The sequence below is a fragment of the Furipterus horrens genome, unplaced genomic scaffold (assembly GCF_987537825.1).
Source record: "Furipterus horrens unplaced genomic scaffold, mFurHor1.1.pri manual_scaffold_2, whole genome shotgun sequence".
In the NCBI taxonomy this organism is placed as follows: domain Eukaryota; kingdom Metazoa; phylum Chordata; class Mammalia; order Chiroptera; family Furipteridae; genus Furipterus; species Furipterus horrens.
In genome coordinates this window covers 183,402,672-183,427,250 of record NW_028327172.1, presented here as the reverse complement: position 1 = coordinate 183,427,250, position 24,579 = coordinate 183,402,672, and the positions used below count along the sequence as shown (strand labels likewise).

The window sequence follows — 24,579 nt, the reverse complement described above, 5'->3', positions numbered from 1 at the left end:
GAAATATTCTGCTTTCTAAAATACATATTTATAAGTTATCAGGGTAATGACAGCATCAGTTTTTAGGTTCTGTATTTCTCTATAAATGCCAAATTTACCATATTTCGTTCATTTTTTCCTAAAGAGTCAGGCCTAAGCTTCAAACTATGAACAATAGATTAAAATGTAATGGCCACAATTTAACTTGTAAAATTAATGGTATTTCATTTTGTCCGTTATGAAAAACTAGAAATCAGCTACCAACTTGGGGAGCTATCGCCCTCTAGAGGGTGACTTTAGAAACGTCCGCGATACCTTCTGGTTGCCGGAGTGACTGACGGAGTATGGGTAGGGGCTACTGGCATTATCTGGGGATAAGGGATGCCCCGACATACTTGGATGCAGTTTTAAACATAAAAAACTACTTTCCACGAGATGCCAATAGTTCTCACTTTGAAACACAATGAAAGTGAGATCTACAAAGTTTTTACAAGTTGCATCTTAAAATATTAACCATTTATCCTAAGAGGACTTAATGAGAAGGAGGGCTAAAGAGTACATATTGACAGAGAACAAGAGACTATCAAGTTTATGCTGCCCTGGCCGGGTAGCTCAGTTGGTTGGTGTCTTCCAGTCCTCTAAATAAGTAAGTGGAACAACAAATTGATGTTTCTTTCTCTCCCTTCCCCTCTCACTCTAAAATCAATAAAATAAAATAAAACAATTTAAAGAAGTTTATGTTACACCCCAGTTTACAGGAAATTCATGAACCTGACTGCATTTCAGGCCAGCTTATCCTACTAGCATTTATCCCAACATTGGGCAAGGCACCTGGAACTTGACTTGCCAATAACAAAAGGTAAAACCTTCTGATTGATGTAATGTTATACAGTGTACATGAATGTTAAAATGGTTAAATGCTCTGACAGCTGCAGAATAGATCATGGATGCTAAAAAGATATAACTTGAATCCTTTTTTACCTAAGATTTTCAGACACGTTTAACTCATGTAAGGTAAACTTCTCTTTGTTCTCCAGTGTTCATTGTTTCCATCTTCCCTTAAGTAATAAAAATCTGAAATGGTCCCCATTTACCCCACATCTCTCAGCTTCTTGTGGGTGGGTATGGCTGGGTGAGTGTTGACCAGTGACTGTATGAAATGCATGCCACTTCAGGTTTGCTCCCTTCTTTTAAACATGGAAGCTGTTTGCTCTTCATCTCCACTCCTCTTTCCCCTCACGGGGAACAGGTGGCCACTTGAGCGAACACCAGACCTAGAGATGGAAGCCATGGAGTGTTCCACCAACTGGATCCTTGGATGATCACACAGTGCAGAGCCACCTATTCACTTCTAGTTATTTTGGAGAAACTGATTTTCTGCCACTTTTTCGTATGCCAATTGCTAAGTTGTCCTCTCAACTAGACTACAAATAGAAATGACATCTGGCCTCAATAACAAAATAGTGAGAGAAACTTGAATGTAGCAGAACTCCTTCTTAAGTATATGAGTATTTGGGTCACACATACATATACACCCTACAGGAAAATTTGTATTTACAAACTTAGTACATTACAAATAGGCACAGTTCTGAGTAGTAAAATAATTATAGTTATATAGTTAATATTCAGCATGAGCAAGGTCATCTTTATATTTTCATCTGTTGTTTCTTCTTCCGCAGATTGTACACAAGGGATGGAAGCTTCTTGGTTTTATAGGCCGCACTTCCCTTGACACGCGTTCCTTTGATGTTAACGATATGTGGCAAGAGAGGGGGCCGCACTGTCAGCACAGTTCCTTGAGGTGTATAGCCTCGGAGATGTAGTCTGTCCTTAAACTGAGGCGTCACTGCAACCCATCCTATGCAGGCAAGTGACAGAACACAAAATGGTATCAGCAACTATCTTTCTCCCCTCCCCCCATGACCACCAATTATGCAGTCGAGGTTCCCACATTTGGGGAAATCATATCTGGGTCAGCATATCTGGAGTGCAGTGCATATGCCTTGCCCTGGGAAAACCACCTTCATCATCATAGTATCTCCTCTGCCAGGTAAGTATGTTAGCAACTGTCTTATTGAAAACACTAAACCTGCCCTAGGAAGTTAAGTCAACTGGTTAGAGGGCTGTCCCAAAACGTCAAGGCTGTGGATTTGATCCCCAGTCAGGGCACATACAAGAATCAACCAATAAAATACATAAACTAGTAGAACAACAAACTGATGTTTCTCTCCCCCTTTCTCTTTCTCTCTCAAATCAATGAATTAAAAAAAAAAAAATTAAAAAAACAAAACACTAAAGCTTAAAATGGAGCCGTGAAGGAAGTGACTGTTCTTTTTCAGCCTTATTTTTAAATTTTATTTATTTATTTTTAAAGATTTTATTTATCCATTTCTAGATAGGAGGAAGGGAAGGAAAGAGAGGAAACATCTGTTGGCTGCATCTCGCACATGCCCCTGACAGGGGAGCAAACCTACAACCCAGGCATGTGCCCCAACCAGAAATTGGACCCTTCAGTTCGCAGGCCAGCACTCAATCCACCGAGCCACACCAGCTAGGGCTCACTCTATTTTTTTAAAGAAGCATACAATGAATTTGTGTAAAGGTACAAATTTATTTTCAGAGTAGGTTGCATTTTATGAATAAACTAGTATGTATACTTTTAAATACTCACCTAATGTTAGTTAAGGCACATTTCTACAAAAATATAAAAAGTTGACTTTATTCACCTTTAAAGAAGTGCCTGGTGTAAAATTACCTGCAGAGGAAAACTTGAGGTCAGCCACTGCTTCAGATTCCCCAAGTCCTTCTTCTAATGTGATGTCTTCAGCAACAAGAGGAGGAAATTCTGCCATTCGTTCTTTTCCACCCATTGGAACCTTCCATGGAGAGAAAACAAAAATGTTTGGAAGTTCAAATTAAATTCCCCATAATGCTAATATTAATTAAAACACTGATAAGATAATTCTCTACAGGGATCAGGAATAAAATCCTTCTAATCATTAACTGTTGAAAAAACCCTAAATCACTTCTAGGTCAAATGAAAAGCACAGGAAACATACAAGTCCCAGTGCCAGGGACCGCATGTGGGCGTAACCTCCTGAGAGCAGAATCTGGCTTTATTAGTTTACACTGTTTTTACAACCCTCCATAAGGCTTTATACAGAGTGATGTTGGGCAATTAAAGCAACATCTTTCCAAATACTGTAGCTGTTACAGGCCTGGCTGCCCTCAAAGATTAACTCGTCTCATGACAAGTCAAGGATACATATAGAAGATACAGCTTCCATATTTACAGATAGTTCCATGAATTGGAAGTGACTGGATAATAAATTTTTCATTAACAGATGCCTCTGTGTTTAGCACTAGAGACACAAGATACATGTTACAGTATGGTCTCTTTCCCCAAGAAGATCAGAAGGTGGAAATAACATGTAAACCAATTATAAGGTAAGAAATGTGATGAGAGGCATCTATTAAGTACTATGGTTGTGGGGGAAGAAGTGATGAATGGCTTTGGGTCAAAGAAAACATTAATGAGGAAGCAATACCTCAGCAATAAGTTGAGAAACAGGCCAAAGTTACTCAGTGGGAAGTTATTCTAGGTTAGCATCACGTATAGATACAAAAACTGGAAAGGGGATGAGTTCAGGAACTGTAGTTTTAACTGTCCAGGGTATGTTGTGTGTATGGGTATTAGTGATGGGGCCATCAGCGCAAACTTCTCAGTAATGTGAAACCACCAAGGGATTATAAAGAAGAAAGAGAACACAGATAACAACCACTACCACCAATACTGTGACCTGCTTTGTATTTGGGGAAGATCTCTCTAGTCCGAGAGCCCTCAGCCTCAGCACTATTGACATTCTGGACTGAATGATTTTCTGTTGGGGGTTGGGGAGGCTGTGCTGTGCAGTAAAGGATTTTTAGCAGCACCCGTGGCCTCTACCTGGCATCTACCAAGCTGTGACAACCAAAAATGTCTCCAGTCATTGCCAAATGTCCCCTGGCTGACTGAGAACCACTGCTCTTGTGGCAGTGGTGGTGGTGGTGGTGGATATATTTGGGGTGGGGTTGAGAGGAAGGCAGTAAGAACTGGAAGCTGAGAAAAGACTTATAAGGATCTCAAAAACAGCCTAATGAAAGCAGATTACAGCTTGAACTCCAGGGCTGGATTCAGAGAGAAACTGTTTATGTCACACTGGGAGGGAAGACTGGAATTGTTCCTTTGGAAAGTATCAGTGATGTCCATTCTGTAAACTACACAGATACATGGGGTAGAGCAATACAGAGTTTATGTTTCTGAGAGCCATGTCATAGAAACTAAGGAAGTCTTTCCTGCAAGTCTCAAGCTGTATTTCAACTTACTATTTTACCTAAAAAGTGAACACATGTGGTACAGAAAGCCTTCTGTTACAGAAAACAACCAATCCTATATTTCCAATTGCCTTTATGTGCTCACCCACCTGGAAAATCCTACAAGTCTCTGGAATATTAACTTTAGGGCAGTTATTTCAATGGAGTTTTAATTTCAATTTGAATTTCTTAGGAAATTCAGAGAAAAGTATTTGTATCTCAAGTCAGGTTTGTTTTTATCACTTTGAAGGGCAGATGTATATTTTGTGTTTTGACTTATTTTTGGTTGCATGAGCATTAACCAATGTTAAATTACCTCTGCGTTGAATGTACCTGGTGTTTTTGTAATACTTATGTTCCACCACCACCACCACAGATGCTTACATAGCACTTAGACCAGTGCTCTAGAACTTAATCCTCTCCAAACCTTGCCCTCATTATGTAGGTTCAACACAGAGAGGTAAAGGAACCTTGTCCAAAGTCACACAGCTCTGTTAAGTGGTGGAACAAAGTGGAATTTGATTTCAGTCTGGCTCGTGACCTTAACCATTATACAATACTCACTAGCCAACAGTGTCTACAGCATGTCTTGTTAAGGAGCTGAAAATAGTCCCCACTCAGTCTTCGGTGAACTCGGTAAGAACAATATCAGTGGTACGGAAGGGCCCAACCCGGACTTTAGAGGAAAGGGCAAGAGGAGCAGGAGCAACTTTGATTGTAAAGAAAAGGAATAAAGAGCACACTGAGTTTTGTTTTTAAAGATGAGAGAAACCTTAACATATTTACAGGTTGAAGAAAGGAGCTAGTAGAACAGGAGAGAAAAAGTGAGATGATCTGTAAGTGTCAGGATTAAGAAGCTGGGAGGAGAGTTTTTCTACCCAGACCAGGGCTTCTCAACATTGGCAGTACTAACATTTTGGACCAGATAATTCTTTCTTGTGAGGGGCTGTCCTGTGCACTGCAGAATGTTTAGCATCATCCTTGGCCTCCACCTATTAGATGCCAGTAGCGCCCCTGAGTTGTGAGAAAATCTGTAACTTCTCTTCACTCTGCATTATCCAACACAACTTTCTGCAACGATGTGAGTGCTGAGCAGTTGAAGAGTCGCTAGTGCAACTAAAGAATGAAATGTTGAATATTATTTATTTTTAAATTAATTACTTTAAATAGCCACATGTGGCTACCATATTGGAAAGTATAGTCTAGAGAAAACACAGCTCTGTAGTTATTCTAGGATCAGTCCAACATCCCTTTTCTTATAGGGCCCACTTCACTTTATAGCTAAATCCTCAAGGAGAACAAGGTAAAGGGAGAGCTAGCTGATGGTATGACAGAAATGGTTCTCTCTAACAAAGGATTTCTTAGCAGGGCTGTGGGGCAATATATCATGGTGTATGTTAACCTAACTAGGCAATCATCAAAATGTGTTGCCTCACCTTGAGTAATGTATGACCTGCATGCTTCTGATACACAGCATCTGCCTTGTCCAAGGAGGTAATGTGCACAGGAAGGAAGTTGGAAGCCACAACTGTAAACCAAGCCGACTGACTTCCCTTAAGAAAGAAAGAAGTTATTTTACATAATGATAAACTTGCAAAACGAGGACATTACAAGACGCAATTTTTAAAAAAATCAAGCTCCCTTTATAAGTAGTGGTATAGGAGCTATAATCAAACTACATTAATGCCTAAAAATAAGGGCACAATATGGCAGAATCAGTGTGTTTCAACAATTTATGTAAAACTATGATTCCTTCCATAGGCTTGTTGATATTGTTTAAAGAAAGATACTTTTATAAAAAAAGAAAAAGAAAGAAGGAAATACTGTCTGCTTCAACTGTCTCTGTATAAAGTTAGGTTTAAAAAATTAACATTCTGGGATCTTTAAAGAAATATATAAGGGTTTTAAGTGTGTAAAGCTAAATTTCCAACAAAGTGTGAACAAACACAAAACCCAAGAAATGTGCTAAAGCAATGGCCTGCAAGTTGCAAAAAGTGTTGTTGGACACACACTGTTTCATTTTCCTTTTTCTCTTCACTTTGGCAAGACAGGGAGTAGTACTACAGGTACTCTAAAATCCTCAGAATGATGCTATATAAATGAATACCAAACAAAAACCACATATATAAAAGTATACATAACATGGGATATAAAGAAGTGAGGAATTTATTGCATATTAACCCTGTACTTAAAGGTCTGACCTATGATTTCCATGTGAAACAATACCACAGGATAGGGGCAGCATCTTTTCTTAATGCCAGGCTGTATAGGGTACTCAACATTCTACTGAAGATACAGTTTTAAGCCCTACTACTGTATTTTTCCCCTATTAATTTTCCCTAAGTTTTTATAACAGGCATTTTCAAAAGAAAAAAATAGTATATCAATGCTCCATATAGTCATGATCTAGTTATTAACATTTTTCCAGTCTTGTTCATAAATCTACTTCCTTAAAATAAATCCCAATACTAAGTCATTTTTTAATGGTACATAGAGACTTCCCTTACCTGCAGAAAATCTATGCGGCCTATGGCACCCAAAAATAAAACCATTCCTGGTTTAAGCACAAAAGTTCTTGGAACAATGGCCTGTGTAGGCAAAACAGTATTTACTTCTTTTTCTGTTAGAAGATTGAAAATCTGTGAAGCAAACAGATTTTTTTTTTTTAGAGAATTATGTTTATTGAAGATATATTGTGATTTAACTATAAGATAAAAACTGATGGAAAAACATTACAGATTTCACAATAAACCAAAGTATGTCAGAATTTGCTGCACATAAAATTTATTCATTCTTTCTGTCTAAATGAATCAACTTGCAAATGGCTCTACACTTGTTTCACAATTTAATGTTGAGTAATGAAAAAATAAATTTATAGGAGTATGAAGCTTTCTTATGTCAGCAGCATCCCCCAAATGTCAAAATTGGCATGAACTGAAAACACTGATGTTTCAGTCCCAAGGTAGAAATATATGTTCTCACCATCAAGGCTTCTAGGGAGCAGAAGTTTTCAGTTAAAGGTAAGGCAATAAGCTATCTTATGTCCTAGGGGCAAGTATGCATAAATTAAATGCAAAATGGTCACAGCATTCTAGGATCAGGTAAAGAGCTTAAAGAACCCCTTTCTAAATTCTGGTCATTAGTTTCCTTATTTCCCCCAAATACTCAGCAGAAATGAAAGTTATGAATCCTCTGGCTTCTAAGGATGAAGAGTTTTTTAATAGATTAGAAAAAATAGAAACAGAAAGTCACAAAGTACAAGATTCTGGTAAGCTTTAAGGAATTGAAATCTGATTTAAAAAGAAAAAGAATAGAAAAGGTAAAAATATGGAAAAACAAAGCTTTTGTGAACTGGGTGCTTAAGAAAAATATAAGGAAATAAAAAACATGTGATACCTAGAGAGGCTCACCAGGAAATACATAAGGGGCCTGCAAGTAGTTTCCCCCAGCATCGGTGTTTGAAAAAGCACATTAAAAGCCACCTGCGGTCAAGAAATATTTTAACATTTTTTAGACCCTAATACTTCCATTTCACCACAGAATTTCTTGGTTTGGTTTGGGAAACAGGTTAAAGGCCTCAAATAAATATATTAATAAGCTGACACTAGATGCAAACTACCTTAAAGACCCTTGATATCTAAATACTTGAGGTCTCATTCTGCTGGCTACAATATTTAGCAAATATTGTTAAATATTTCTGATTATTTGACAAGAGGGTATATATGACTATAGTAACTGCTATCCTTGACTTGAGTCTAAAAGGGAAGAATGAGTTGAAGTTAAAGTGACAGAACATTATTAGAAAGCAGTCCCATTACTCTGAGGTTTTTCATTGCTAAGAAAGACTGGACATAGCACTTATTCTAGAAGGAATAAAAAAATGTTGAAAGACCCATACAATTCTATGATATCATTGAGCACTTATTATGCTGACGTAATCCAGATTATTATGGGTCACCAAATAGAACACAAATCTGAGACTGAAACTCTAATCCTGTTGAGACAAAGGAAGGAGAAGTACCTAAGAAACCAGTGTTGTTTCACAGGGAGATAGAGATAATCAGATGAATTACAAACTGGTCAGTAATCAGATTCAAAGGGAACTGATTAATGGATCTGCACTACAGGTGTATCTTGGATGCACACTTGAGTCAATGAATGACTTAGATGATGATCAAAACTGCAAATAAAATGTGAGATTTAATGAGTATGTAGGATATAGACTGAATTTAACGAGGTAGAATCAAAGCAGTCTAGGAGATACTGCAATTGGATTAGAGACGTACAAGGGAAACACAGGTAGAGTTCATCCTATTCTAAATTTTTCTCATATGAGGCACTTATACTTAATGTCATACTCTTAAGAACAAAAACAAACTAGAAAACATTCTGCAAAGAACATATATGTATGACCCATGGACATGGACAACAGTGTGGAGATTGCTTGAGGGAGTGGGGGTTGGTGGGCAGAGGGGGAAAAACTGGGACAATTTTAATAGCAAAATAATAAAATATAATTTAAAAAACCCAGTAATAATAATAAAGAATTGCCAATAAATGCTGTGTTTTAAAAGCAAAAGGAAAAAAAAAAGTTCTGAAATGATAGCCTCTCTCTGAGAGAACATATGTATGAAATAACAAATAATCTGGATTATGTCAGTGTAGTTAAGTGCTCAATGTTTGCTGGATGAACTAACGAAAGAAAAGGGTAGAGTGAGGAAGAGATAGGACATTATACTTTAAAATATTTCAAAACCTGACAAGAAAAATAGGCATTACATTCGTTCCACACAACTTTGAGGAACAATGAGTACAAGTTACAGGGAGACTGTTCAGCTCAATACAAAGAACAGGTCAAACCCAAATATTAGTTACCTTTGGAGGTAAGGTGTCATTGCTTCAGCCAATGATGAGTTACTCCTTACTTCAGTACAAGCTGGGTGCCCTCTGAAGAATACGTTATAGAGGGACTTCAAACATGGATTTGCAGCTGGGCTGCAGTGACTTATGACTTTTTTTCAACCTCAAAATCTATGATTCTGTAAATGTCTCCCTAACTTAGGTAACAAGCACAATAGCATAAATAGGGTGTCAGCAGTGAAGTCCAACAAATGAAATACAGAACTTGATGGCATAGTCATCCATGAACCACTTCTATGAATGAATCACAACTGTGTCTATAATGAAAGTATACCTTTTTTTCCTGTGTTTTTCCTTAAATTTTAGCCAGTATTTATGCAGTTGAAAGTTAATGTTTCAAAAACACATCAAATACATACACAATTTTTCTTTATAATTCCAGGGGTGTCATAAAACCAGTGAGCATCTTTCACATCTTGTGGAGTCAGTTCTACTTGTTTGGTGGATCTATCTGCAACCATAACAGGTTCATTTTCCATGTCAAAGGCAAGTGAATCAGCATCAAAGTTAAAGGCAGCTTCATCCTTCTGTTCTTCTGAATACAAGAATGTTCTTCCAACTCTTCCTAGAACAAGTTATATGGAAATTATTAGTCATTCCTTTAAACCCTTTGACTCTAGATAATTCTTATGTTTGCATCAAACAACTTACTAAGCATATGAGCTATGAAAGTGAGATACAATGACAATAGCTTTGCTTTTTTAAAAAGGCAGCAGGAGTCAGATTCTTGCAATGATCAAGTGTGTGTCTGGCTGTGTACATTGGGTGTGGGGGGAAGTATTGGAAATCAAACTGCTTTTAGTAAGTGAAGGTTGAAAAGAGATACCAAGGAAAGGGGACCATCTTATTTAAAGCTACTGCGTGGAGTCTACAACCTGTACTGGTCTGCAAGAAGTGGGGCCGTATCTCAGTGGGAATGTTTCCACTGCTGACACTGGCTAGGTGGGCAATTACTACATGATTCCTTTCCTGGATTTCTTCAAGTATCTATTGTCTCAGTTTTCTCAGCATCATGAACTCTGGGTTTCCAAATAGTGGCCTTGCCTCTAAAGGGCCTTGATCTTCCAGAATGAGGAAAGTAGTCTCTCCCCACAAAAACTGGCTAGCCCCAGACAGCAGTATTTCAGGTTGCTCAACAAAGAATTTTAGCATAGAGGCCTGGCTGGTGTGACTCAGTTGGCTGAGTGTCGTCCCCATACACCAAAATGTTGCAGGTCTGATTCTAGTCAGGGCACACACACACCTAGGTTGCGTGGCTGGTCCTGGTTGGAGCGTTGGGACGCAGACGGGAGGCAAAAGAACATTTCTCTCCCTCTCTTCCCCTCTCTCTAAGGTTAGTGAGCATGTTCTCGGGTGACCCTCCATCCATCTCGCCCTCCCTTCCCTTCTAAGGTCTAAGAGCATGTGTTCTGGTGAAGATTTAAAAAAAAAAAAAAAAAAAAAGAATTTTAGCACACACCCCTCAAGAGTTTTCCTGTATAAGATGCTTACCTACTACATAACCATGCTTTTTAAAGAGATTAAGTTGATTTTGTTCTAGCTCACTAAGATCTTCTTCAGCTTCGGTTGCATCGTTTTTAAGCCTTTTTTGCCTTTTAAACATTCTGTAAGGAGTTGGGTTGCAAATAGGAAACTTCAGGAGGTTTAATGTGGTACCTGAAATACCAAACAATATATTTTAGTAAAATTGCACAAGGGAATAAGTGGAGGACAAGTTAACATTTTTTTAGGAGCTACACACTTGATTTCGGTACTGTGATTTATTTCACTTAATCTTCATGACAAACCTCTACAAAATTATCCTTACTTTACAGATGAGGAAATGGGTTCAGAGACCGGCTCACAGGATCAACAAGGATGTGAATCCCAAATCTGCAGGTGTGATTTCTTTTTATTTTCACCATACTACCACCCTATATTAAAACACTGCTCTGTACAATTCAAGCAAAGTCCAGGACAAGGAAGAACAGCTTACAAAAACATTGCTTTCAAAGGAACAAATGAGGCAGTTAATTTTGCCAAATGTTAAATACAAACAGGGTCACAGAAGGTCCCATTTTACATCTTAATGCCACAAAATTGACATTTCTTCTCAACCTCACCATATATCATACTGTGGTAGTGAAGTATTAAAATGTTAAATGTGTATAGCAGACTGATCACACGAATAAACTCAAGATAACGGAGGTAGGTTTAGAAAGTCAAAGGACTTTCCAGGGAAACATACAAAGCAAAGCTAAAGGAAAACTTCCAGGACAGCAGGAACTTAGTTTTGTTGCCTGGTTTATCTATCTCCAATGCCTAGAACAGAGACTGGAAAATATAAGTGCTCCATAAATATTTCTATTGTTATTCCAAGCACTAAGCGACACTGGCATTTCAAAAAAAGGAAGGGGTTTAGGAAAATTTTGATATACAATTGTGTCAAAAACAAAACAAAATAAAACACGAAAGGCGAGGACCTTCTAAGGCTCACCCGGCCAAGAGGAGATGGTGGCTCGGTCGATAGCTTCAGAGCCCTTGGCGATGCAGTAATCTGACTCCAGGAGCGTGTTGAAGAGAGTGGACTTCCCAGCGTTGGTGGCGCCAACCAGGTAGACGTCGCCGCGGTAGCGCCAGGACCGCTGAAGCGCGGAGATCAACTCTTCCACTCCATAGCCAGTCTTGGCGCTGATAAGCCGCACGTCTCTGAGTATAGTACGGGACCTGGCTGAAGGATTAGAATTCTCTTTCCCATCGGGTGGCTTGCCTTCGCCGGGGTGCAATGGCCCTTGGCGGCCAGGGGGCCGCGGGAGCCCGGCGCGGGTACAGTCGTCCCAAAGACGCTCCCGGAGCCGATGCAGGTAGCCGGGAGCGTCCTGGGGCAGCAGGTCTACCTTGTTCCCCAGCACGATCAGCTGCTTGGGGCCTACCAGCGCGGGCAGGTCAGGCAGCAGGGCGTCGGGCAGATCCAGCAAGTCCACCATATAGAGCACCAGGGCGGGCCCAGGCTGCCGCAGCGCAGCGCTCACCAACTCCAGGTACTGCTCGCGGCTCACCTGCAGGCGCAGGGCGCGCCGGTGGTGCACCAGTAGCCAGCAGCGCTGGCACACTGTCCGTGCCAGCCCGCCGTCGGCCTGCGCCGCAGCGCTAAGGAACTTCTCGCTGGGCAGGTAGCCAGGCATGCCAGGGTCCTGGCAATGCAGTTCCGCCCCGCAGCCCGAGCAGTTCACGCCGCTGGCCGGCACTGTCGGATCCGGGTGCCCCACGACCGGGTGCACCCGGAGGCTAGCCCGTAGCTGCTTCTGCTGCCGCCGCTCCTCCCGCTGCTGTTGCTTCTGTCGTTCCTCCTCCTCCTGACACTGCTGCAGCTCACGAACCTGCTCTTCGAGGGTCGGTACGGATTCCGGCTCCGGGACGTACTCGGGGAACAGAAAACGCTCTTCCATGTCATCCCTTCCTTCGTAACCCCCACTCGTCCTCGGGCCCCAAGGAAGCCCACGTCCCAGGCCCGCTAGGTGCTGGGAGGAGGTGGCGGCCGCGCATCGCCTCTCGAGGAGCGGGTCCCGGAGGCCCTGGTGCACTACGGTGGAAGTGGATCCCCGAATTAAGGGCCACAGTAGTCTACCAGACAAGCGTGCAGGCAGCATGGGGAACAAGGCCTCAGACAAAGGGGGTGGAGCCACGTCCGCACAAGCGCACGCGCAAGGGGGCCCGAGAGGCGCTTTAAACCCAAGACTAAAGCCCGGGACTATCCGAAAGCTGTCTTTTGTCAGCCGCCGAACTTCGTTTCCTCCTCCCGCGTCTAATCCCGTAAAGTCTCGCGATGAAAGCCCGCTTACTGCTACCGCAAAGGTACTAGGAATCTAGATTGTGCTAGTGGATTGAAAAGGCTAGTTTTGTCACTTTCAGGCTTCTTCCACACGCCACCGCTGATACAACCCGCCCTTAGTCGTGTTTTAAAAAGCATTGTTCTTTGTCTTTAAAAAATGCAAAATCTAGATCATTAAATGTCGCGGACTTATGGCCGTAATTAAAACTATTAATAAATTTTGGCTTTCTTTTTTACAGATGCCATTATTTGTGTAATAACATTGAAAAACAAACAAAAACCTTCATTGGCTGAATCCGATCCTCAAACTGTAGTAGTGATCCCCGTAATCAGCCACATGCACCGGTGGCCCACAATTTGCACATGCACAATGCTAACCATTAGCAACCCTCGATCTACCACTTGCGCAGGCGCAGATCTTACTTTGGCTTCTTTGTGGGTGGCCTCTGGCGGAAGACGCAGAGTATTCTGGGAACGCCGGAGGCGGAAATCACTTTGATTCAAGGTCTAGGTGCTGGTGGTTGTTGCGTACCTTTCTGTCTGCGATTTCAAGAGAATAAGGAGTTCGGGAACCGTTTGCCAATATGTATGACGCTGACGAGGGTAGGTGACCACTCGTAACACACGGCGGAGACCCATTTAAGAAGGAAAACGGGGGGAGCTGAACGAATTGAGTATTTGCGGCCTTCCCCCCAAATCCCGCCACCCATGTGTCCCCCAGTCAGGTTCCCCACGTACTCCAGACCGGGAACGAAACCGGGATTGCAAGAGGTGGAAGGTGCAGGGAGAGTAGCAATTATGCTGCCGGTCAGGGTGTTACAGTTCTTTCCTCTGCTTGCTCGTTGATGAAACAATACTACCTTCCCGTATTTGAAATAGCGTTAAGACTCATAAGACAAATTCCTTTGTTTGGACTTTGTTTGAAGTAAAGAGCTTTTTTAAATCATATACCTTTAAGGCCAGAGTTAGTGGATTTATTGAAAAGTTGAATTTTTGAGCGTCAGCCTGGGCGAGACATTGTGCTGGTCTCTGGAAATACACTACACTGGGGACAAAGAATATAGCTGTGTGTGTGTGTGTAGCGGGGGATGGGGGTTGGTTTAGTTTGGCAGTTCTTCATGTTGTCCTATGTCTAAGTAAGTCGTCTTAAAGGGTGACCTTTAAATTTCTTCTTCCCACAAAATGACAGTTAACTAGGCCAATATGTCTTTATTTTTTCTTCTCACATGTATAATTAGCCATATTTAGTGTATTTTCATGGTGTATTTTTAAAGCTCCCTCTTCCATTCTCCACAGCTACTATTTCAAGCTTCATTTTCTTCTGTCTCCCAATCCCGTGGCCACCCCTTGCATTTCTTATTTCCTCAGCTACTTCATGGAAAAAAATGGAAAACAAAGCTTAAACTCTGCTGTTTAAACTTTTCTGTCTCATTTATATCTGAGTCTAGAAATCTGTTAGCATCATTACATTCTCCTTAACTCCTATCTCAGTGGAAAAGAAACTTAAAAAACTTCTCAGTTTTATTTTTTTGAGTAGGTAATAGAGTCTTGTGTCTCATAGCCAGAATATGTAAAAGTGTCAGGTCTCTTTCTTGTCCACCACTTGTCTAGTGTGAAGCCCCTCCACAGCAGGTAATCACTGTTCCTTGATTCTTATCACTTCATAATTCTGTATGCATATTCAAGCAGATAAATGGGATTCTGTTCCCCCCTTTATAGATTGACATTTATACTTTTCTGTATTTTTATTTTTTGCTTTATAGATAGCTAGATTTCCATATCAATATGTAGAGAGCATCCTCTTTTATTTCCACAGTTATCTAGTTTGGGTGGGTACCATAACTGGAGTTGTGTCTTATCGATGGATATTTGGGTTTTTTCCACTTTTTTTTCTGGTTCAAACAGTGCTGGAATGAATAATCTTGTACATGTCATTTTATCCAATATAAGTATGTCTGTAGGATAATTTCTAGATGTAGAGTTGTCAGACCAAATGATATACACGTTTAATATTTTGTTAAATGATGCCAAGTGACTATTGATTGCTTCATTTTATTTTCTCATTAACATTGTATAATAATCCTATGGACAAAAGAGTTATAAGTTATCCCATTTATCAAGTCGGCTACAGAACTGAATTTACATTTCATTCCTGCCTGTGTCCTTTGATATGTTTGTTAGATATGCCTCCATTTTTCAGATACTCCCTTTCACCTGGCTTTTATGTGAAATATTAAATCTCTCTTGCCTGCATGAAAATTCATTAAACTCTTTATTTTTTCCTTTTTCTTCAAATATTCTGCCTTTCTTCTTTCATCATAGCAAGCTTCTAAAAAGAATAGGCTGTCCTTGTTTCTAATTCCCGTTTTCAGGTTTTCTCCAACCTACTACAATTTGATTCTGCTCGTGTCATTACATTAAAGACTTTTAATTAAGAATATCAGTGATTTCTCAATTGATAAGTCAGGTAGACATTTTAAACTTAAGAAAACCTTTTTTAAATTTTTTTGGGTATTTATTGGTTTGAGAGAGAGAAACAAATATCAATTTGTTGTTCCACTTATTGCATTCATTGGTTGCTTGTATATGCCCTGACCAGGGATCAAACCCGCAACCTTGGCATATCAGGGACGATGCTCTTAATCAACTGAGCTTCCCAGCCAGGGCTGACATTTTTAAACTTTATCCAAACCCTGTGGTATTCAACATTGTTGATGACTTACTTCTGAAAACTCACTCCTGCCTTTTCCACATCACCATCACTTGATTGTTACCTATATGACTTTTCTTCTTATCTCTTCTACTGTTCACATTCTTCCTGGATGATTTAATTCATTCTCCATGGCTTCAGTTACCATCAATATGTACATGACTTCTGAAAATATATTTCTAAGTCATATATTTTGCATGTCTAACTGCTGCTGGACAGTTTCACATGGTTGTCTCTCAGGCCCCTCAAACTTGTCACTGTCCAAACTGAGCATTTTCCTTTACTAATCCTTCTTCCAAAGATGCTTCCTCCTGTGCTTTCCTTCTCAGTGAATGGTATCACCCTCCCCTGTTGCTGAAACCAGAGCCTGGGCATCATTCTTAATTCTCTTCTTCAACCTTATATTTAACCAGTTATCAAGTCCTGGGTCTTCTGTCCCCTAAATATGTGAAATCTAGTCACTTCTTTGTCCCCTATGCCACAGTTCTAATTCAGGCCATCACCATCTCTTGCTTGGATTATTTCCTTAGACTCCTTACTGCTTTTTTTGTGTCTAGTTTTCTTGCCTCTCTAATCCACTCTCCACGTGGACATAGTGATTTTTCAGAAATGAAAATCTGATCTAGCTATAACCTTGCTTAAATCTGAGACTGGTTCCACAAAGCTCTGTTAGTAAGACCAAGCTCTTTGGCCGCTCCCAACTTAAGACTTTGTGTTTCAGCTACATTGGCCTTCTTTCATTTCTTGAATATGTATCCTTCTTTGTGGAGTCTTTTGCACAACTTGTATTTTCTATTTGGAATATCTCTCTATCCCTCCCACCCTCACCATCTTTTGCCTAGTTTGCTTCTATTTATTCATACATGAGGTCTGCCTAGCTCAGCTTTTGGGAAGTGTTTCCTAACCTCCTCAGGTCCTGGTTAGGGCTGTCCCTATCACTTTGTTCTTATTCCTAATTGATTTCATTTTGTCTGTATTTCCTTGGTAGGTGATAATCCTGAGGATACAGCTATCTTTTATTTTGTTGAAGGTGGTGTCTCCAATGCCTGGGACATAGTAAACACAGTCAATAAGTATTAGAGTCCTTCATGGGTTCATTTTCTTCCACATGACTAACAGCAGTGTTTTCTAATATTCTGCCTTCAGTCTCCTCTAGGGAAATTCTCTGTATTCTGCCAATCCCATGTTGATATACTCAACTCTTTGTAATTTAGATGCCTTGAGTTTCATGTTTATGTTTGGTTGTCTACTTTAAGTACTTAAAGGGATAAGTGTTTTGTAAGTATACCTAAAATTGACCTTATCATTTTCTTTCCTCTTCCCACCTTCTTACTTGCTTTTCCTGTGTAGCTATGAAATTAACCTCTAATCTGTCATCGAAGCTAGAAATCTCTGAGCTATTTTAGATACCTTTTTCTTAACCCTCCCCCCACATGTAGGTATCAGTAATTCCAGTCTATTTAAGAAGAATTTATTAAATAATTTATTTTGTATGTTTATCAGATTTTGAATCCAGAGCTCTTAAGTTTTACAGAGTATACATATAGGACTGAATATAAAAACAAAATATAGCACACTTATTCTTTAACATAAGAAGATGAGAAGAATAATAGAGGATCAATGGGCACTGATTTTTCAAATGCCCTCTTACTCAGATTATTATTGCTGCATAGCTACTCCAAAATTTGGTTGCTTCAAAATTAACTTAATATGTTCATGGATATAAGTGGTTAGGAATTTGGATAGATCATAGTAGGAATGACTTGTCAGTGGTTCACCTGGGAGGACTCAAAGACTGGATGTTGACAGCTGAGGGCTGAATGATCTGGAGTGTTCACTCAATGTCTGACATCTAGCTTAGGAGGACTCAAGGACTAGGATTGCTGACTGGAGCATCTGTAAGTAGCTTCTCATGATTTGGGCTTCCTTATGGTATACAGTTTGAGAGTAGTGTGGCTTCTTAATGGCAATTCAGGGCTCCAGAAGCAAATGTTTCAGTAAGCAAGGCGACACAGCATTGCCTTTCCTGACTTAGCTTCTAAAGTCATATAATGTTGCTTTAGCTACATTGTCTTAGTTATGGGAGAATAAAAACCTGCCTGGATTAGAAGGAAGGAAGTGTAGACTCCTGTATCTTAATGGTAGGAATGTCAAGATCACAAGTAGAAAAAGCTTGTGAAATGGAAAATAACAGTCTGTCATACATGTACACATATGCAATATTGCTGTAATGGTCCACCCAACCCTAAGGTATTGCCCAGCTATTGAAACCTTTTCTGTTTCTACACTCTTACCCTAATCTCTGACTCAGTCTCTGAGGAGCTTAGTGATCAGAGGACTATGAGCTTGCTCCTAGTACCTTCATAGTCATCTATGAATGAGAATTACATGGACTTTCTGGAGAAGATGAAAAATAGATACACATTTATGCTGAACCTTGGTAATGAGGCCTCTATATATTGGGAGAATATGTGTGGTAGACCTATACATAAATGTATACCTATGTATGTTATTTCATTACAATTTAATTAATGTAATTGAAATTTTAGAGAAGTGAGGTGAAAGAATTGCTTTTTATTTAGCACAGAGTAAATATGTTTCTGCTACTTGACATCTTTGGAGCAAGATGTTAATTAGTAGCATTTTATTCCAAACTAGAACAATGTTTTTGTTTTTTTGCAGATATGCAATATGATGAGGATGATGATGAAATCACCCCAGATTTGTGGCAAGAAGCATGCTGGATTGTAATCAGGTAACTTTTTAGACTAAACTAATAAGCTCTAAAAGGAACTGTAACCCATAAAGGGATTTCCTGCTAATTCTGTTCTTGGAAATTAGATGTTTTATATGAATGTGTTACATGAGAGCCAGTTTCTTACTTTTTTAATAATATATATTTTAAGTATTTGGGACTTATAGAAAGGTTACACAAAGAATTTGTGTATAACTATACCAAAATGTTAGTTAACCTTTTACTATATTTTCTTTGTCTTTTTGTTTCTCCATATTTTGTTTCTGAAGAGAGTAAGTTGCAGACATAAGAACATTCTTTTATGTAATAATATAAGTCATCAAAATCAGGAAATTAATATTAATATATTGGGTTGGCCAAAAACTTCATTTACTTTTTTCCGTAGATGGCTCTAATAGTGTTAGTTGTCTTTAACTTCATTCAAAACAATTTTGTTAGATTATTTTGTGACGGTTGTCATATCAGTGTGCTTTTAATAAAGAACTTATCAAAATGGGTGAATTTTTGTGCAGCCATGTTGATATCGAAGATGGAAGAAAATACTCAATACTTTGGTGTATTATGCTTTATTTTTTCAGGAGAAGTAAAAGCAACTGAAACACCAAAAAAGATCTGTGCGTTGTATGGAGAAGGTGCTATGACTGATTGAACATGTCAGAAGTAATTTGCGAAGTTTTTTGGTACTATTGATATTTTGGCCAAATAATTTTTTGCCCTAATGCTGTGTTTTTCATTGGCAGATGTTAGAAGCACCTCTGGCGTCTGCCCACTAGAAGCCAATAGCAGGAGATAGCTGACATACTCAAAATATCAAAATAAATGAAGTTAATTGGTAAAAATGAAAAATGTGTCTTTTAATTTATGGAAAATAATAGATGGACTTTTTGGCCAACCTAGTAATAATTTTATAATTTTATTTAATCTATAGGCCTTACCCAAATTTTGCCAGTTGTCTCACTAATGTTATTTATAGCAAAGTAAGTATTTTTCTGTTTCTGGATCCAACCTAGGATCACATATTGCATTTGCTTTTCATGATTTATTCTTTTCTATAATCTAGAACAGTTCCTCAGTCTTCCTTTTTTTTTATTTTGACCTTGACATTTTTGAAGAATACAGGCCAGTTATTTTTTAGTTTTTAAAATATTTTATTTATTTATTTTTAGAGATGGGGAAGGGAAGGAGGAAGAAAGGGAGAAAAATGTTGATGTCCGAGAGAAACGTTAATCAGTTGCCTCACACCCCCTAATGAGGACCTGGCCAGCAACCCAACCATGTGCCCTGACGGGGATTCAAACTGGTGACCTTTTGGTTTGTGGGAAGATTCCCAACCCACTGAGCCACACCAGTCAGGGCAGGCCAGTTACTTTTTAAAATACTCCTTAGTTTAGGATTTGTCTTATGTTTCCTTGTAATTAAATTCAGAAGACTGCTCTTGGCAGCAGCGATGTTCTGCTCTTTGGGCATTATATTAGGAGGCACATAATAGTGATATTAATGTCATTTGTTTTCTCTTTATTTTAAATGGATAAAGTTATAATAGGTTGTATTTCAACCCAAATTGCCCTAATTCTAAGTGTAATTAAAATGTAATAAAACTCAAGGAAGAAGCCTTACATATAGGTAAGAAAAGTAACTTAAGTAATAAACTAATATCCTGCTTTGTATATAGTAAGATGAAGCCTCTTTGATCCCCACCAGCTCCAGGATACACATCCTCTTGGTTGACATTTTCCCCATTTTCAAAGGACACATGCTTCTGACATTCTGCCAGTTGTATTTGGAATATAACTGAACCTTTCCTCAACCAACATTGTTTTGTTAAAAATGTATGGAGTTTTTGGGATGTCAGTATATATTTTTCCTATTAAACATGGGCTATAAAAATTTTGTATTGAGACATTTGGGTTTTCTATGATGTTTGAATATTAAAGACCAAGAGGCCTTTTACTAGGAAATAAAAACCAGGTAGATGTTCTCTGGGATATGCCTGTATTCAAAGAATATTTTGGTCTTAGAGGAAAATGAATTGTTTTCACCATATGCGGTAGATTGCTGAAGGGTAAAATACTGTATTTTGAATAATCACCAGATTTAATATTTGTACTAAATAAATTATTTGACTTTTACTTTTTTTTTTAAGATTTTATTTACTTTTAGAGAGAGGGGAGAGAGGAAGAAAGAAAGGGAATCATCAGTATGCAAGAGAGATATCGATTGGTTGCCTCTTGTACACCCCCAACTTGGGACGTGGCCTGTAATCCAGGCATGTGCCCTGACTGGGAATTGAACCAGTGACCTTTCAGTTCACAGGCCGGTGCTCAGTCCTCTGAGCCACACCAGTCAGGGCAGACTCTTACGTCTTTTTTTTTGTTTTTTGTTTTTAAAGATTTTATTTATTTATTTTTTAGAGAGAGGGGAAGGGAGGGAGAAAGAGGGGGAGAGAAACATCAGTGTGTGGTTGCCTCTCACATGCCCCCAACTAGGACCTGGCCTGTAACCCAGGCATGAGCCCTTACTGGGAATCGAAACAGCAACCCTTTGGTTCACAGGTCGGTACTCAATCCCCTGAGCCACACCAGCCAGGGCAAACTTTTACATTTTAATTGACTATAGGTGCTATGGTTATTATAAGATGATTTTTTGTTCATTTGCTTTTTAACATCCAGTGATCTTCCCCAAGCAGTATGAATGTGATAACAGTATCACTAGTGACTTCCGGTAAAATAATCATAATATTAGATATAAATATGAAATATATAACTTAGGCATTTAAAGGATTACATTCTAATGAAGCACCTTTTTATGATTTGGGGGAAAGTAGCTATGGCTCAGCTTCCTGGGGGAATGGAACTTGCCCATTGTTTTGTAAAGATTTTTTTTTATCATTAATTGTCCATAAAAACCATTGCTGTTTATAGTAACAGACAATGTTTTCCATGTGTTTCTTAAATATCAATGGCTGACTCAAATGATTGTGAGACATTTCTTTCCTGTTAGCTCACAGTCTCTATTGAAGGAAATTGCCCCAGCCATTCTTAAGGCTCTATTTTATACAAGCATTGTATGCTGTGTTATCTACCGTAGGATCTAACTTCTAATATTGATGGTCATAGTTGATTAAATCAGGGTGGGACCTTAACCCAAAGCCAAACTGTAGGCATGCCAGTGATGTTAGGTGACCTGATGATTCCAAAGCGGAGGCTGGTGATTAGTTGGGCTGTGCATATTGTCTCAGAAAATTGATGTGAGGATGGAGGCAGTAGTTACTTGGGAGAGGGGAGCAGAAGCTCAGGAGAGGTATCGCATATATAAGATGCAGAGGTCACAAGGTGAAGGAGTTGAGATGTGGAGGTGTGCTGGTGGGGCAGTTCCTGCTGCTGAGGGGTGATGAGGTAGTCCAGTCCTTAGGGTTGTGTTGCATCTCAGAGCTCTTCTAGTCTCACTAAAGCCCAGCTGTGCAGCTATTCTTGGGTGGTGGTGAGCAGTGAGATTCCTCTTGCAGTTATATCTACTTGTTTCTTTATATATGTATATCTTTCCCCATCCCTCCCATGAACAACTGTGTATTCCTTATAAATAATAATGTCTGCTCTTTTAGATTCTCCATCCTTCTTTAGGGCTTCATATGTGATTTCTTTATCTATGCTGCTAGTTCTGATCTACTACCCATGCTCTATTTTATTTTTTATCATCAGTCACTTGCTGAGTATTTTCACTTAAGTGCCTTACTTTCATCTCACCCTTAACATACTCAGAATAGAACTAATAACCTTTAACTTAAATTGAAATTCTTAATACATCCATATTTTAAAAGTCATTGGTATCTCCTCTCTCATTCAAATTCTTTTTTTGACTTTTTAACCTTTTTTTTAAGTATATTTTCTTGATTATGTTTTTAACAGTAGTTCCAATTTTTTTCCCCTTTGTTCCCCTCTGCCCAGTACCCCTCACCCCTCCAACAATCCCACCCTCCTTAGTTCATATCTGTCCATTGCGCATATAAGTTCTTTGGATTCACCCTTTCCTATATTATTCTTAACTTCCCCTGTCTATTTTGTACCAACCAATTATGCTTCTTAGTCCCTGCACCATTTCCCCATTTGTCCCGATCCCCCCTCCCAGCTGATAACCCTCCAGAACCTATGATTCTGTTCCTATTCTGGTTTGCTTAGTTGGGTTTTGTTTTTATTTTTTAGATTCAGTTGTTGATAGTTGTGAGTTTATTGTCATTTTAGTGTTCATAGTTTTGATCTTCTTTTTCTTAAATAAGTCCCTTTGACATTTCATACAATAATGGCTTGGTGATGATGAGCTCCTTTAGCTTCACCTTGTCTGGAAAGCACTTCATCTACCCTTCCATTCCAAATGATAGCCTTGCTGGATAGAGTAATCCTGGTTGTGGGTTGCCTTTCATCACATTGAATACTACTTGCCAGTCCCTTCCTGCCTGCAAAGTGTCCTCTGAGAAAGCAGCTGATAGTCCTATAGGCACCCCCCCTGTAGGCAACTCTCCACCTCTCTCTTGCTGCCCCCTGGACTCTCTCTTTATCTTTCATCTTTGGCATCTCAATCATTATGCGTCCTGGTGTGGTCCCCTCTGGGTCCAGCTTGCCCGGGACCCTCCGTGCTTCCTGGACCTGTATGCCCATCTGTTTTGTAAAATTTGGGAAGTTTTCCTCATTTTTTTCAATTCTTGCTTCCTCATTCTGCACTGGTTGACTTTTTTTCTTCCTTATGTTCCAAATCATTGATTTGAACCCCAGTTTCCTTCCCTTCACCATTGGTTTTGTGTGGATTTTCCTTTGTTTCACTTAGGATAGCCTTCACTTCTTTTATGCATTTGCTGTACTCAAGCATATCTGTCAAGCCCGTGAGCATCTTTAGCACCAGTGTTTTGAATTCTGCATCTGTTAGGTTGTCTGTCTCCTCATCTGTTAGGTTGGCTATCTATTCATCGCTTAGTTCTCCCACTGGAACCTTGATCCATTCCCCCTTTTGGGCCATACGTCTCTGTCTCCTCACTCTGACAGGCTCCTGTATTTGTTTGCCTCTGCGTCCCAGGTAGAGCTGTCGCTCCTGTTACGTTGTAAGGGGCGGAGCCTTAGGGATTTGTCAGTGCAGGGCGACCTGTTTTCACCATGTTGTGGTGCTGTATGTGGGGGAAGGGTACGAGAGGGAACAATGCCACTTGCCCCTTTTCCAGGCACCTCTCCCACCTTCGCACCAGACTGGCACCCCTCTGGCAGCTGCCCTGGCCGTCGTTCCCAGAGTGGGTGGGTCTGTGGACATTTTAGGACCATGGGAGAGACCGGCAGTTTCTGCCTCCACTCCAACCCCCACTGGTCTGCGCAGTCAGAAGTAATGAGGCTTGATATTCTCTGGTGCTGGGACCGTGAGCTGCGAGTTCCAGTGGGGAGCTGGGAATGCTCCAGAGGTGTCTCTCCTGACTTTTTAAAACATGTGACTGCTTTCTGCCAGCCTGCTGCTGTTGCCGCTGCTACCGCCACCACACTGTGTCCTCTCTGCCCCGGCTCTGCCCCTCCTACCTGTCTGGATGAGTATTTCTTCTTTATATCTTTTGTTTGTTGGACTTCCATGCAGTTTGATTTTCTGGAACTTCTGGTTGTTTCTAGTTTTGAGGTAGTTGTATTCCTTCTTTAGTTTTGGAGGGAGATGTAGTGTGTCACCTGTCTACGCCTCCATCTTGGCTGGTAGTCTCCAAATTGGAGTTCTTATTCTTATCTTTGACTATATTTTTTTTTTAGTTTCCTCTTCTGACATTTTTTTCAATAAATGTTTTTAAGAGGTTGGATGAAATTTATCTATAAAGGACATTTATAAATTAGTGCTTCCTTGTAGTTCTTATGTTGTGCTTTAATTATTTTACCCATAAATCTTGTTTCTACAAACAAGTTCCTAATCTCACCCCTTTTTTGATACCTCATAGTGTCTTTTGTAGTGATTGCATATAGTGTTTGGTATTTAATGATTGTTTATTGAATTTGATCATAATGAAAATGGGTAAATATACTAGCAAACGTCAACTGA

At 39.6% G+C, this 24,579-nt stretch overlaps 2 protein-coding genes and 1 pseudogene across 2 annotated transcripts in view; 1 reads left to right on the top strand and 2 right to left on the bottom strand.

The window, feature by feature from the left end:
• Window positions 1–698: 698 nt before the first annotated feature.
• On the bottom strand, window positions 699–13,449 carry NOA1 (nitric oxide associated 1). Its single transcript, XM_090266827.1, has 7 exons — window positions 11,729–13,449; window positions 10,744–10,908; window positions 9,612–9,817; window positions 6,840–6,971; window positions 5,769–5,885; window positions 2,735–2,855; window positions 699–1,837 (listed from the first exon to the last, which is right to left on the bottom strand). Exons 1-7 carry the CDS (start codon window positions 12,879–12,881, stop codon window positions 1,626–1,628), a joined length of 2,106 nt encoding a protein of 701 aa, XP_090122953.1. The 5' UTR covers window positions 12,882–13,449; the 3' UTR covers window positions 699–1,625.
• LOC150020096 (U1 spliceosomal RNA) lies at window positions 1,864–2,037 on the bottom strand (annotated as a pseudogene).
• Window positions 13,450–13,541: 92 nt separating the features above from the next.
• The window catches only part of POLR2B (RNA polymerase II subunit B), a 41,598-nt gene continuing 30,560 nt past the window's right edge, over window positions 13,542–24,579 (top strand). The window contains exons 1-2 of the mRNA XM_090266826.1: window positions 13,542–13,666; window positions 18,456–18,528. Of these exons, the coding sequence (XP_090122952.1) occupies window positions 13,648–13,666; window positions 18,456–18,528 (92 nt within the window). The 5' untranslated portion in view covers window positions 13,542–13,647. The remainder of the gene's footprint in view (window positions 13,667–18,455; window positions 18,529–24,579) is intronic.

What these genes read in the sequence shown, in the direction of transcription:
- NOA1 (XM_090266827.1), bottom strand. Translation starts at nt 12,881, where the DNA reads ATGCTGCCTGCACGCTTGTCTGGTAGACTACTGTGGCCCTTAATTCGG. An exon ending in GAATTATAAAGAAAAATTGT is followed by an intron (nt 6,972 to 9,611) that starts GTATGTATTTGA and finishes TTTGCTTCACAG; the next exon opens with ATTTTCAATCTTCTAACAGA. An exon ending in CAGGTCATACATTACTCAAG is followed by an intron (nt 2,856 to 5,768) that starts GTGAGGCAACAC and finishes TCTCCATGGAAG; the next exon opens with GTTCCAATGGGTGGAAAAGA.